This window comes from Castanea sativa, chromosome 3 (assembly GCF_040712315.1).
Source record: "Castanea sativa cultivar Marrone di Chiusa Pesio chromosome 3, ASM4071231v1".
NCBI lineage: Eukaryota > Viridiplantae > Streptophyta > Magnoliopsida > Fagales > Fagaceae > Castanea > Castanea sativa.
Genome location: NC_134015.1, coordinates 15,162,491 through 15,175,885, shown reverse-complemented (window position 1 = coordinate 15,175,885; position 13,395 = coordinate 15,162,491). Strand labels below are relative to the sequence as shown.

Sequence of the window (13,395 nt, the reverse complement as noted above, 5' to 3'; positions counted from 1 at the left end):
GTTTTAAAATTTAATTTGCCTTTTTTTTTTTTTCTTATATAGATATTTTGGGAGTTTATTCCTCTCCTTTTATACATTTACTAGTCGGCACTTGCGCAATATGCGGAAAATTTTGATAATTTGTTTTTGTTTTTATGTTAAATGAAAAATGAAAATAGTAGATGAAACATATAAGCATTTGTCTTAAACCCTTTTTAATGATGTGATTATTTTCTAACAAAGTATAGTTGATACTTGATACAATATGTAAGATTTTCTAAATTAAACTATCAACATTTGTTATTTGAAAGTGCTTTTAATTTTTTTTTAAAGGAAGCATAATGCATTTTACATTCAATTATTATGAAAGCCAAAATATTTTGTAAATAATATAATGTGTGGTTAGAATTTGTTTCTAATAGTTCTTACAAACGGTTTATCCTCTGCATGTCTTGAATGACCTAAAAAGACACAAATATAAGTAAATTCATTACTTATATTTAAAAAAAAAAATACAAGACTAAAATATAAGAAAATTTTAATTTTATCCAGAACCTACCTACATTACGCTAAGAATATGATATAATTGTCACTGAAGTAACTTCTCTTTTTACACAAACCTCTCTTTCCAAAGCATCATTGAATTGGACTGAGTGGATTGAAGACCAAATAGAGAGAATTAGTTCAAACTTGACTAAAATGGACAAAATAGACTTAAGTGGACCGAACCGTGAATATCAATTTCCACTATTTCCATAGGATATACACAACTTAACGCTCTGTTTGTTTCAGTAATGATGTTTTCTAGAAAATGAGTTATTTCCTAAAAAACATTTTTTATAAAAACTATCTCATTTTCTAATGTTTGGTAGCAACCTTAAATGAGTTGAAAAACAACCTCATAACTTCTCTTATCTAGCTTGCTTTGAGATAGAGTTATTTTCCAAAAAAATTTAATGGAAAACAATCTCCAAAAATAAGTCATACATTTTATGTTGACCAAAGATAGTTTTCCTTTGACTCATCTTTTTTATGCTACCAAATACTGGAAAACAAGGAAAACTATCTTTACACAAGGTTTTCCATTGAAACAAACGGAGCGTAAGTATCATAACGTGGTTTTGACATTTGAATCCAAACCTTCATGAGAATATCTATAATTGTGCACATCAACATCCACTAATTTGTTAGGTGATACAAAATCTAAAGGAAATTTGGACATTTGACATCCAAACCTTCTAAAGAATATCCATATTTGTGAATATCGATGTCCATGATCTATATATATAATAATAGGTAAAATTGAGAGAAAATTCAATTAGATTTCAAATTAGAATTCAATTAGAGTCTAATTTTGTGTCATGTGTCTCATCTAATCTAAGTTTTAAATTTTTGTGTCAATTGAGTTAATTCAATGTAAAAACTGGATTTTAATTAGAATTTAATTTTGTGCCACATATTCCATCTAATCTAAATTTTTTAATTTTTGTGCTAAATGAGTTAATTTAGTGTAGAAAACGAAGAGTCTAATATAAATAAATCATAAAAAACCTAATCATATAATTAAAAACAATTCAAATTTATAAGTCATTTATGTAATACACCATGACTATGTAATATATATATATATATATATATATATATATATATGTATGTATGTATGTATGTATGTATGTATGTATGTATGTATGTATGTATGTATGTATGGACACAATTTGTTCCTAAACCCAAAAATGGAGATTTGGTTAGGCCCAAAAAACTCAATACAATGAATTTATAGAGAGTGGACTTGAAATCTAGGTTTTAGTGATTTAAATAACAAAGATGATGAGTTAGATTACAACATCATGCAAATGGGATAATTGTCCTCGGACCCAAACTACGGAGGATGGATCTTATATTTCTCTTTCCCAAAGACAGATTACAATTATTGATATTGATGTATACAGTTTTTTCTCTATATTTTTCTTCCGATCCCCCTCTCCTGAATGTCCCCTTCTCCTTTTATATTATCCTCCTTCTTCTCTCCATCCTCCACATATGGATCAGATTACTGATTTAGATACTTGTCCTATCAGCCCATCCCTGAAGTCTTTGGAGGCAGCTGTAAGGCTGAACCTTGATGCTCAGACATCACTTCCCCATTGATGTGGCCAAAGAGGTAGCTGCAGAGCATTCAATGTAGTAGTACCAGCTTAATCTTAGATAGTTCATAGCACTTAATCTTATCTTGTACATCCACCATGCCTACCCTTACTTATAGGATCTCCTAGAATATCACTTTTGGACGTCGGGCAACCTTTTCTATCTCAGCTTTAACTAGCCGGGGACATACTCTTCCTTGGACCACCTTTCTGGACAACCTTGATCAGATCTCGTCTCTTTATCTATCAACACTACTTCCTGGGTTGATATTCCCACATTCTCGGACCATTCAGTGTCCTTGGATTGGGCCTCTAGCCCAACACACATTCCTGGGCCCATTGACTCTACAATATATATATATATATATATTAAAGTTTATAGAAAATTCAATTAGAATCAAAATTAAATTTTGGTTTTGTTAGTGTTCCATACAAATTAAATTGTTTAGATTTTTGCTTTTTTTTTTTACTGAACTAATGAGTATGCTTTTTATACTTTTTTATTTAGATATTTTTTATATGAAGTTATTGAATGTAACAAATTGTAATTGTGCTGAACAATTCCATACACACATATCATTTCAATTTAGGAGATACTATTTGACCAGTTTATTGTTTTATTTTGTGTTGTATTTAATAAATTTTGCAGACAATAATTATGGATTGATATTGCAATATCCAATAGTGATTTTCAAAATCATATACGTAATAGAAATGTAACGAGAAAATTGGTGTAACCAATATCATGAAAGTTGTAAGGAAAATATATTTTGGTACCTCCAAATGTCTTGGTTAAACTATGTTCTATATGTTTAATAACTCAAGCTAATATCAAGAACACAACTACAATTCATTATTTTCGTGCATAAGCATGGGTTACATACTAGTTTCCATAATATATATACAACTTAAGTATCATAAGGTGATTTGGACATTTGACATCCAAACCTTCTAGAAAATGTCCAAAAATTATGTACATCAATATTCACCATTTGGTTAGGTGATACACAATCTTGAGGAGGCTTGGGCATTTGATATCCAAACCTTCCTAAGAATATCCACATTTGTGAATATTAGCATTCACAATTTTCCATAGGTTATACACAACTTGAGTAACTTAAAGTGGTTTGGACATTTGACATCCAGATCTTCTAGAGAATGTCCAAAATTGTATGTACATCAACATCCATCATTTGGTTAGGTGATACACAATCCTAAGAACATTTGGAAATTTGACATCCAGACCTTCCATCGAACATCTACATTTGTGAATATCAACACCCACAAATTATATAGGTCACACATAACTGGAGTATCATAAGGTGGTTTGGACATTTGAAATCCAAATCTTCCAAAGATTGTCCAAAACTGTGTACATCAACATCCACGATTTGGTTGAGTGATACACAATCTTAAAAATGTTTAAATATCTGACATCCAAAACTTCTAACGAATATTTGAATTAACCAAATATCTATGTACACGATTTTCATAGGTTTAACTCAATTTACTTATCATAAAATGGTTTGGATATTCAACATCCATACCTTCCAAAGAGATTTTGAGTACATCAACATCCATGATTTTCTTATCCTAAGGATATTTGGACATCTAAAATCACTTTGAAAACCCAAGCACCATACTCATTAATAAACTCTTGTCATAAACCAGACAACATGAAACCTAAATGGCTAAATGTTCTTTCCAAAACCAAATAAACCCACACCATTAATCTAATGAAAACGCTTCCATGATGGATTTTACAGCCATAGAACCCACTTCAATTCCAGTTGGACCTCTAGCCAGTAGTCTCAACTCTAGCTAGCCAACAATTGGGAGAGAGGGAGAAGGAGGCTAGAAGTTGAAACCAATGTTTGTTTGGTTACATGGATCAATTTTTCATGGATAATAGGGAGAATGGTTGGATGGAATATATATATATATATAACTCAGAGAAACTTCAATTAGAATCCAATTTTGCGTCATGTATCTAAATTTATGTGGGGACCACACTATAATTATCTACTTAAGTTTGTGCCATGTGTCCATTTAAATTTATTAATCTTTGTGCCAAGTGAGTTAACGAATGCAAAATACTAAAAATCTAATATTAATGAACTATTTAGAAGAAAAAAAAAATCACATATACTCAATAAAAAATCACCACACGTTTTATCTTATTAAAAATTAGAAAAAAAAATGTGCCAAGTGAGTTAACGAATGCAAAATACTAAAAATCTAATATTAATGAACTATTTAGAAAAAAAAGATCACATATACTCAATAAAAATTACCACACGTTTTATCTTATTAAAAATTAGAAAAAAAAATTATCATAAGTAGTATTAAATTTAGGTAAGAATTTTAATATGTGACTAATAACATTTACTTTTTTTTAATAAATAATTTGACTAATTATTTATTTTTTTATGATAAAAATTGTTGTTAATTTTAAATGTATTCATATATATGCATGTGTTACATGCCATTTTTTTAATAATTTGACTAACTATTTATATTTTTATAATAAAAATTGTGTTTCATTTTAAATGTTTTCATGCGTTTGCATGGGTTACATGCTAGTTAGAATAACTAACTGGACAAAATTTGATGGCTTTTTTTTATATGGCAAGGCTCACAAGTGTGTGTTGGGGCAATGTCAAATAATTAATGATTAATTTTAAAGAGAAAATTTAACTAATGTCTTGATATTTAACTAATGTCTTGATAATTTAAAGAGAAAATATTTTCAGATGTATTTTACGGAAAAAGATAAAAAAAATTGATTTTTTAACCATTTTTTATATTTATCACGATAGTGTTATAATTTTTTTTTCAAAGTAATTAATTAATAAATGCACACTCAAAATTATCAATAAATAAATAAATCAGTAGCTATTAACGAACGTTAATGCACCTGAAATTTTGCCCCTTTCTTATTCTCAATTGAACCCCACGGTTAAAAAAAAAAAAAAAAGTGCAAAACTCAACTCTTTAGGCACATCCGATCCATTTGGTTAGAACCTTTAGAATTCTTTAAAGTAGCTATAAGTGACTACGTTTTGAAACTTTTTTTTTTTTTTTTTTTGAAATTGTGCTTACTCTTTTAAAATTGTGTTACAATTATAATTATAATTGTAAAATGGTGAAATTATGTCAAGTGAAAAATGTTAAATTCAAAATACTTTCACAAGTTTTATGTGATAAATTGTTATTATTAGATAATATATATATATATATATATATATATATATATATATGTGGGTGTGTGTGTGTGTGTGTGGGTGGGTGAACCCGGATTAAATCAACAGTCTACTACTTAAAATTGGTTATCAAAATATATTTGACACAGATTTTATCTGAAATCCTGTATTAGTTGAGGTGGCATTATATGTACCTTAGACCGGTATGTAACTATCATTAGTGTTTTGCTTTCTTTGGTTTTTGCTATTTTATTTTTTTGGGGGTCAAAATTAGTGTTTTACTATATCTAACACTATCTCAGCAACTTTTACATACAGAGTACAGACAATGAAAAGAAAAACACAAAATTGGGAAGATGGCGGAAGGGAACAAAGTCCAAATTCCAAGGCTGAAACTGGGCAATCAAGGCCTTGGGGTAAATCTCAAAGCCAAACCTTGAATACCCATTACAGTTTTTTTTTAATCTTTATCAAGAAACTTCCAATTTGTATATGTTCAAGTCACATTTCTTTGAAAACCCATCCACAGTAACTCAATACTCATTCATTATTAAGTTTGAGTCTCAAACTCAAATCATGAATAGTTGAAAACCGATGATGGGTGTTGCCAAGTTACCTTTCTGTGATCATATGCTTTGAAGTGTTATGATTATGAAAATAATCCTCTGGCATATAGTGCCCTGTATCTTAAAAGTATCGTGGGGACAAAGTTAACTAGTGTGTTAGTTAGAGACAAGGAACAGTGCATCATAAATTTGAAACGATTTCTATGAAGCTGTTTAGTTTAGTCACATGCTATAAATTGAGAATATGTTTGTAGAGAAGTGTTAAACTGTACCTATCTTAAGATGTTGCTGCAAAAATGATGTTTTCTATATTCATTTGACTCCCGTCAACGATAACTTACTACCACAGAAGGAATTGAAAGTCATCCCTAAGAAACACAATTCTATATTCAAGTCATAAGCAGTTAATGGCTTTGGTTTTTTAGTTATTTAACCACATAATTTTAACATTTCCCCTCAGTGAGTTGGGATTTTAAATGGGAGGTAGAGTGGAGGAGACAAAGATCGAACTCAAGATCTCATGCTAAATTATAGATAGTCTCAAAAGCTTAAGCTATTAAGATATGGTAAATTTAATCATTTAACCACATTGTTTTATGATTTAAAAGGAGATAATATATAAGGTTTTGAATAAATAATAACTATTGTGGCTGCAAGTTTAAACACGAATGACAAAGCAAGAGTTTAGAGCAATTTGATGATACTAGTTATGATTGAATTGTGTTTTGAGGTTATGATGCCCTTGGAACTCTGTTATGACACTACACTAAAGCAGCCATTTGTATTACCTCATAACCAAGTCAACATGATGAACTAAACAGATTGAGCTGATTGTTAAACTTTTAAGATAAATTTTAAGTCCACAGGGATTTGTTGTTTGCTTGTGAAGACATGAGATTTGTGTCGACACTATAGATGCTGTCTGTTCTTTTGCCTAGTATACTGAGAACATATATATGATACGCATACACCAATTTGGTTTGGTAGGGAGATTCTGAAGTTAAGTGTCATTTTAATATGTATTTGTTGGGTAATGATCTACACTATATAATTGAGACTACGGTCATGAAGAGTTTCTGGAATTAACAAACTCTCGCTCCTTCATCTTTTCCATTTTCAGCACTTAAGATTTGTATGTTTTAGAGTCCTTCAATCTTGTGCTTCATATGTTGTCATGTGGGAGGCTTTGGAGAAATTAAAATTGATAGAAAGTATGGAGACTTTAAACCTTAGTAGTCCCATTTCTTTCTTCCATCAAGAGTCCCGACATAAAGTTGAACCTGCATAAATAATCTATAACCATGAAATCCTCTGGTTAATCTTTCCCAATGTTCAAGATGCATAGGTTCTAAGGTTTTAAGGAATAGTTTTGTACTAAAATATTTTGTTGCGCTCTGTTGGGGACATAACAACTTGGGGAGATTCTAGTTGATTTAATATAACATATAGGGATGACATTTGACCCAAAAGCTTAAGCCTATGAATTAGAGCCTAATTATGTCATATGAACCATTCACTCTTGCCATTATTACCCAATGTGGAAACTCACTACTTAACTAGCTACAATACACACGCATGAATATTCCAACACGCTCTATTATAATTCTACACATTTATTCTTAACTCTTTGTTTCTCATTTCTTTGTAATTCTAAACTCTTCTTTTTCCCCCCAGGTCTCAAAATTGGGGTTTGGATGTATGTCCCTGACTGGAGCCTACAATTCTCCTCTCTCTGAGGAGGATGGAATCTCAATAGTAAAGTATGCATTCAATAAGGGAATCACTTTCTTTGATACATCTGATGTTTATGGACCCCATTCTAATGAAATTCTGATTGGAAAGGTAAAAGACACTAATATTTACTTTTACTAGCTCAAGAAGTCAAATGTTTTTGTTCCTATCTGGTAGTAAATCTGAAGATGGTCACAGATGTGAATTTTTTTTTACTATTTTCTATATTATCTGCTAGTTAATTGATCGAGGACCACGTTAAAATTCTGTGCTATTTAACTGAAAGAAGTTTATATCTTTCAGGCCTTGAAACAGTTGCCAAGAGAGAAAATTCAAATAGCCACCAAATTTGGCATCCAAAGATCAGGATTTCCTCAGACGCAGGTGAATGGTAGCCCTGAGTATGTTCGCTCAAGTTGTGAGGCTAGCTTGCAGCGTCTTGATGTGCAATATATTGATCTGTATTATCAGCATCGGGTAGACACAAAAGTACCCATTGAAGAAACTGTAAGTGATTCTCTTGCTCTTTCAACTAGATGCCTGCAATGGGTGATTTTAAAAATTCTCGCTTGCTTTTTTGTAATTTGAAATTATTAAATTCTCTGCAAATTCATTATTTCAATGTAGATGGTGGGATCTAAGTGGCAGATATGATTAAATACATCTTATTGGAATGTAGGTTGGTGAACTTAAGAAACTGGTGGATGAGGGAAAAGTCAAATATATTGGTCTATCTGAAGCCAGCCCAGACACAATAAGGAGGGCACATGCTGTGCATCCCATCTCAGCTGTACAAATGGAGTGGTCTCTCTGGACTCGTGATATCGAGGAGGAGATAATTCCACTTTGCAGGTTTATTTTGTTCACAGATGATGTTTTTTCTAATTTTGGCCTCATGAGTGCTTCCACATATACGAAGATTACACATGTTCATCTGTTCTAGATGTGGAGCTAAATTTAGAGCTGCTTGTTCATTGCTCATTGTGTCTTCCCTTAGGTTTCAAAGACCATTATCCTCTTTGAAAGGCTGCCACTATAAGGAAAATTTAATTGGGTTTTGTTTCCATTTTGTGTAGGCAGCTTTGATTTCATTATATGTAATTATCTTATCCAAAAGCATGAGAATGCTCTCTTGATGCCTTTGTTCATGTAGGGAGCTTGGCATTGGTATAGTTCCATACAGTCCTCTTGGCCGTGGTTTTTTCGCTGGCAAAGGAGTTGTGGAAAATTTGGATGCAAATAGCCGCCTGGTACATATTTCACCAATAATGTTTCTCATTTATTTGTGGACTTTCAAATTTTCTGCACAATTCTTCAGGCAATAATTGGTTTCTTTTTGAGCAATGCATACTTCAAGTTTATCAAGTGAAAAATTCCTACAAGGGCAAACACCTATTTTAGTTCTTCCAGTTTACAAGAAGTTCCAATTTTGTCTCTAATATTTGAAAATTTGCAAACAAGTTGCTGACATTTTTAACGTTTTTCAATCTGCCTCACAAATACACTAGATGACATGTCACGTTAAATAGCTAACTTGACATGACTTAGATGATGATTTGCCAATTGGAAGTCAAGCTAGAATGATAGGAAGATGAGGTAGAAGAGTAATAGCTATTCACAGATAAGTGAAAAGAACAAAAAGGTCGGTATATGTTTCCAATTTCCAAATCATCACTAAGTCGAGCCACGTCATCTGTTGGCATTAGGTAGTACTTGGTTGTGTCATGTCATCTACTCATTACCGCTCACACTGACCCTCTCCAGTCACTGCTCTTCTCCTTCCCCACCAAACAACCCAAACCACTCACCCAAAACTGGGGTGTTATCCACTTCAACCCATAATCTAGTAAACAACATGCAGGAAAGTTCCCAACCCAAAAAGGAGTTAGTCAGGTAGTAGGTTGATACCAAACCCAAACTGACTCAACTCTGACCTCCCTAATGTTAGGGAGAAAATATAACTTCTTGTAAGCTTCAAGAACCAAATTAGTTATTTTCCCTTCATTTTTCTATAAGTAAATCAATTTTATTGATGAGAAATTATACAAAAGTATTGAAGAAACAAATGGGTATTTTGTCAATATATTCATCATTTTGTTCCCTAGATCTCATATCTTTATGTTCCTTCGATCTCTTTTATAAACTAAATCATCTCAAATATATCCACAAAAGAAAATAGCAGAAGACTTAAAATAACATTAGTAGTATTAAAAAAAGACATATTGATTAAGGAGGTGACGAAGTATGATTTTTGATTGTATAGAATAGCGGTGAAGAAGAATACGTATGGCTGACTGACACAGGACAAAACCAAAATGGATGCAGCAACAACTTAGGAGAGTCATGTATTGAATAACAAAAATACTTTTGACTAAAGGAAATTTAAATAAACTACTAATAACCTTATTCACTCATAAGACCTAAATAAAATCCAATTGTCCAATGAAAGTACAATTGACTCAAAATTCATAAGACTAAATTAAAATAAACTTTTCTTCGCACTTTCTGTGATATTACTTTGTTCAAAATCTAGCCAACCCCAAAAGCTTGGGATTAAGGCTTTGTTGTTGTACTATAAGAACCATCTTATAGAAAGAATTTCAAGAATTTGTGCTTTCTCCATAATAAAATAGTAATAACAACAATAAAAATTCTTTAAATGAAACTGACAACAAGCTTCTTTATTTTTTTAATTTTTATTTTCTATAAGGCCACACACCCTCGGTTCCATGGAGAAAATTTGGAGAAGAACAAGACCATTTATGCTCGAATAGAAAGACTTGCTAGAAAGCACCAATGCACTCCTGCTCAGCTAGCACTTGCATGGGTTTTTAAACAAGGAGACGACATTGCGCCCATACCTGGTAATTTGCTTTCATTTTTTGTTTTTTGTCCTGATTAATTACTTGCCAAAAATGTGCTATGTATTTAAGTTTTCAAAAAGAGAAAGAAAAGTGCTGAAGATTCTATTTCTTGTTATGAATACTGTTATCTTTTGTGTGCTTCAAATTGAAATTAACTTGACTCCAAGTGTGCTCTTTTCCCCACTTAAGCTGAAACAAGTAAAATTTAGATTTCCTGCGTCTTATAGTGGACAAAGTTGATATAGAAGTTAAGGAAATATATCAGAATTATCCCAATCCAAGCTATGTAAGGATTTCCTGGCTCAAGTTTCAAAGTTTAGCATATAAATGGATATCAACCGACTTCGTGGCTGGAAATTGCATAGATATTGCCCGCTCTGATGTCATAACAGCCTTAGAAAAACTCAGATTTTAATTTCCTGTCAACATATTCATAAGCATAGTCCTAGGCTGTGGTCATAACTAAATCAGATTCTATTATGAGTTACGGTTTGTGATCACAATGTCTTGAAGGCATCATTGGCCATACGGCTGGCTAGTTACTGACCTTTTGCAGGAGTGGTAGTTTGATTTTGAGGAATAATAAAATCATGAGTCAATTATGTGTTTTGGATATTATAATTGCTAAAAAATATATGTAGGTATGCTAAATATATAGGGAACTGTATTAAGAAAAAATCTAATGACATTGATCAAGGTTTAGCTCAGTTATTTGCTTTTCATTGGAAGTGTTACATGAATGATAATGATGAAGCAGAGTGGAATTTTATTGTGTCCAGTGCACCCTTTTGTACCTCCCACAGGCAGGAAACATGAAATTTGATAATGAGGAAGAGAGGACTGCTAGTTCCATACATAGTTTAAGGATGATTGTGTGTATATATCTTGTTTTCTCTTTCGGCAGGAAAGTTCACTAATGTTCTCATTTTCAATCATATTTATTTAGTATAAACAGTTGCTTTTGTATCAGAGCCCTTTGGAACTGTAGATTTTAAAAGTTGAGGCAAGTTGAGACTTTCACCTGCTATTTCTCAATGTTCATTTGCCTTGAACTTTAACAGGGACAACTAAGATCAAGAACTTGGATGACAATATTGGCTCTTTGAACGTGAAACTTACAGAAGATGACCTGAAGGAGATAACTGATGCTGTACCAATCGAAGAAGTAGCTGGTGGTAGAAGCCATCAAAACATGGATCATTTTCTATGGAAGTTTGCTAACACTCCTCCACAAAACTAATTCCCTATTTTACACTTTCATGGATAATTGGATATTGTCCATTTCGCTTGAATAATTCCATCTTGTGAAATGAATGGCCAGATTTATGTTAAAAACTAGCAATGTCATTCACACCACAAAATTAGCAACACCATTTTGTAAACTTTTTGAGAATGATAACCAATGTGGTTGTTTGATGTCATGTTCTATTGGATATTTTGTTCCTCACTTTGTTTTAGGGTAAATTACTTGCTAGACCATATTCTTTAGGAGCGGTTACAAATGAAATCTTGAACTTTAAGACGACTTAATTTTTTTTTTATAAAGATTTTTACAAATTAAACATTATAATTTTGCTAATTTCAAATTGAACCTGAACTTTTAAAATCATATCATTTTAAACACTGAATTTTTAGGTATGATTAGGGGGTTGTTAAATTACCGATTATCCTAAAAGCTTAAGTGCTCGTTTGGTTTAAAATTTGTCATCACTCAATTCTCATCATTCATCACTTAAAATACCTTCAATTTTTCAAACCCCTTGTTTGGGACTCATCACTCAGTGCTGTCCTTACTTTTTGTTAAAAAAAAAAAAAAAAAAAAAAAAAAAACCTGAAAAGTCACGCAGCTGGGCTTTCTTTAAAAAAAAAAAAAAAAAAAAAAAATCAAAAGTCAAACATTGCGGTTGAACAGTGAGAGAGTTGTGAGTTTAATTACAAAATTGCATTGGAAACTGAATTTTGGAAACTGAAAACGCCTACAATGTGTTTTTAGTTTTCATAACTCATCATTCAAAAATTAGAGAATTGAGTGGTGGAAACAATGAGTGAAAACTAAGCCAAACAAAAAAACTAGTGTGGGTCCCATGTGTTTTGATAACTCAGTTATGAGTTTTGGATCATATCACTCAAAACACCTCTAAACCAAACAGCCCCTAAGCTTTTGAAATATGATAAATTTAATCATTTCATCAATACTTCTTACACTCCCCCTCACGTGTAAGCCGAAACTACCTTTTAATAGGTGAGGCCCAACACGTGGGAATTTAAATGGGAGGTAGAGTGGAGGAGACAAGGATCTCACTCAGGATCTCATACTTTGATACCATGTTAAATTACCGATTGTCCTAAAAGTTTAAGCTTTCGGGATATGGTAAATTTAATAATTTAATCAATACTTCTTACGGGGGTTTAAATTGATATGATTTTAAAAGGTTTAGGGTAAATATTTGAAACTAATGAAACTATATGGTAATGATATGATTTTAGAAGTTCAGGTTCAACTTGAAATTAATGAAACTATAAGGTTTAATTTGTAACAGTCATAAATTTCAAGTTACAATATTAAACCACCTCTAAATATAGGGTTTGAAATATATATTGACTTTCTTATTTAGATTGTATTTTAGTTTGTTCCTCTCTCTCTCACACACACACATGTAACATCCTTGTCAAATGTTATCACATACATTAGTGATAGTAGCCATCTGCTGCTTTTGTTACCTCATCACAAACGACAGAATTAAAAGTTGATTGAGAACTTTGCAAGTTATCTCCAGTAATGATCGTATCATCAACATAAAGTAAGTAACATTGCGTGGTGCCGTGGTCAATGCGTCTATTAAATAACATTGCGTCGTATTTATTGATAAAGTAACCAAGATGTCTTATAAGGATGCTGAATTTTGTA

General features: G+C 31.8%; 1 protein-coding gene across 1 annotated transcript; it reads left to right on the top strand.

Annotated features, from left to right (window-relative positions):
- The first annotated feature begins 5,596 nt into the window (after window positions 1-5,596).
- LOC142629379 (putative aldo-keto reductase 1) lies at window positions 5,597-11,951 on the top strand. Its single transcript, XM_075803357.1, has 7 exons — window positions 5,597-5,742; window positions 7,567-7,734; window positions 7,927-8,130; window positions 8,303-8,475; window positions 8,777-8,873; window positions 10,334-10,487; window positions 11,549-11,951. The coding sequence occupies exons 1-7, from the start codon at window positions 5,683-5,685 to the stop codon at window positions 11,725-11,727; spliced, it is 1,035 nt and encodes a 344-aa protein (XP_075659472.1). The 5' UTR covers window positions 5,597-5,682; the 3' UTR covers window positions 11,728-11,951.
- The last annotated feature ends 1,444 nt before the right edge of the window (window positions 11,952-13,395 follow it).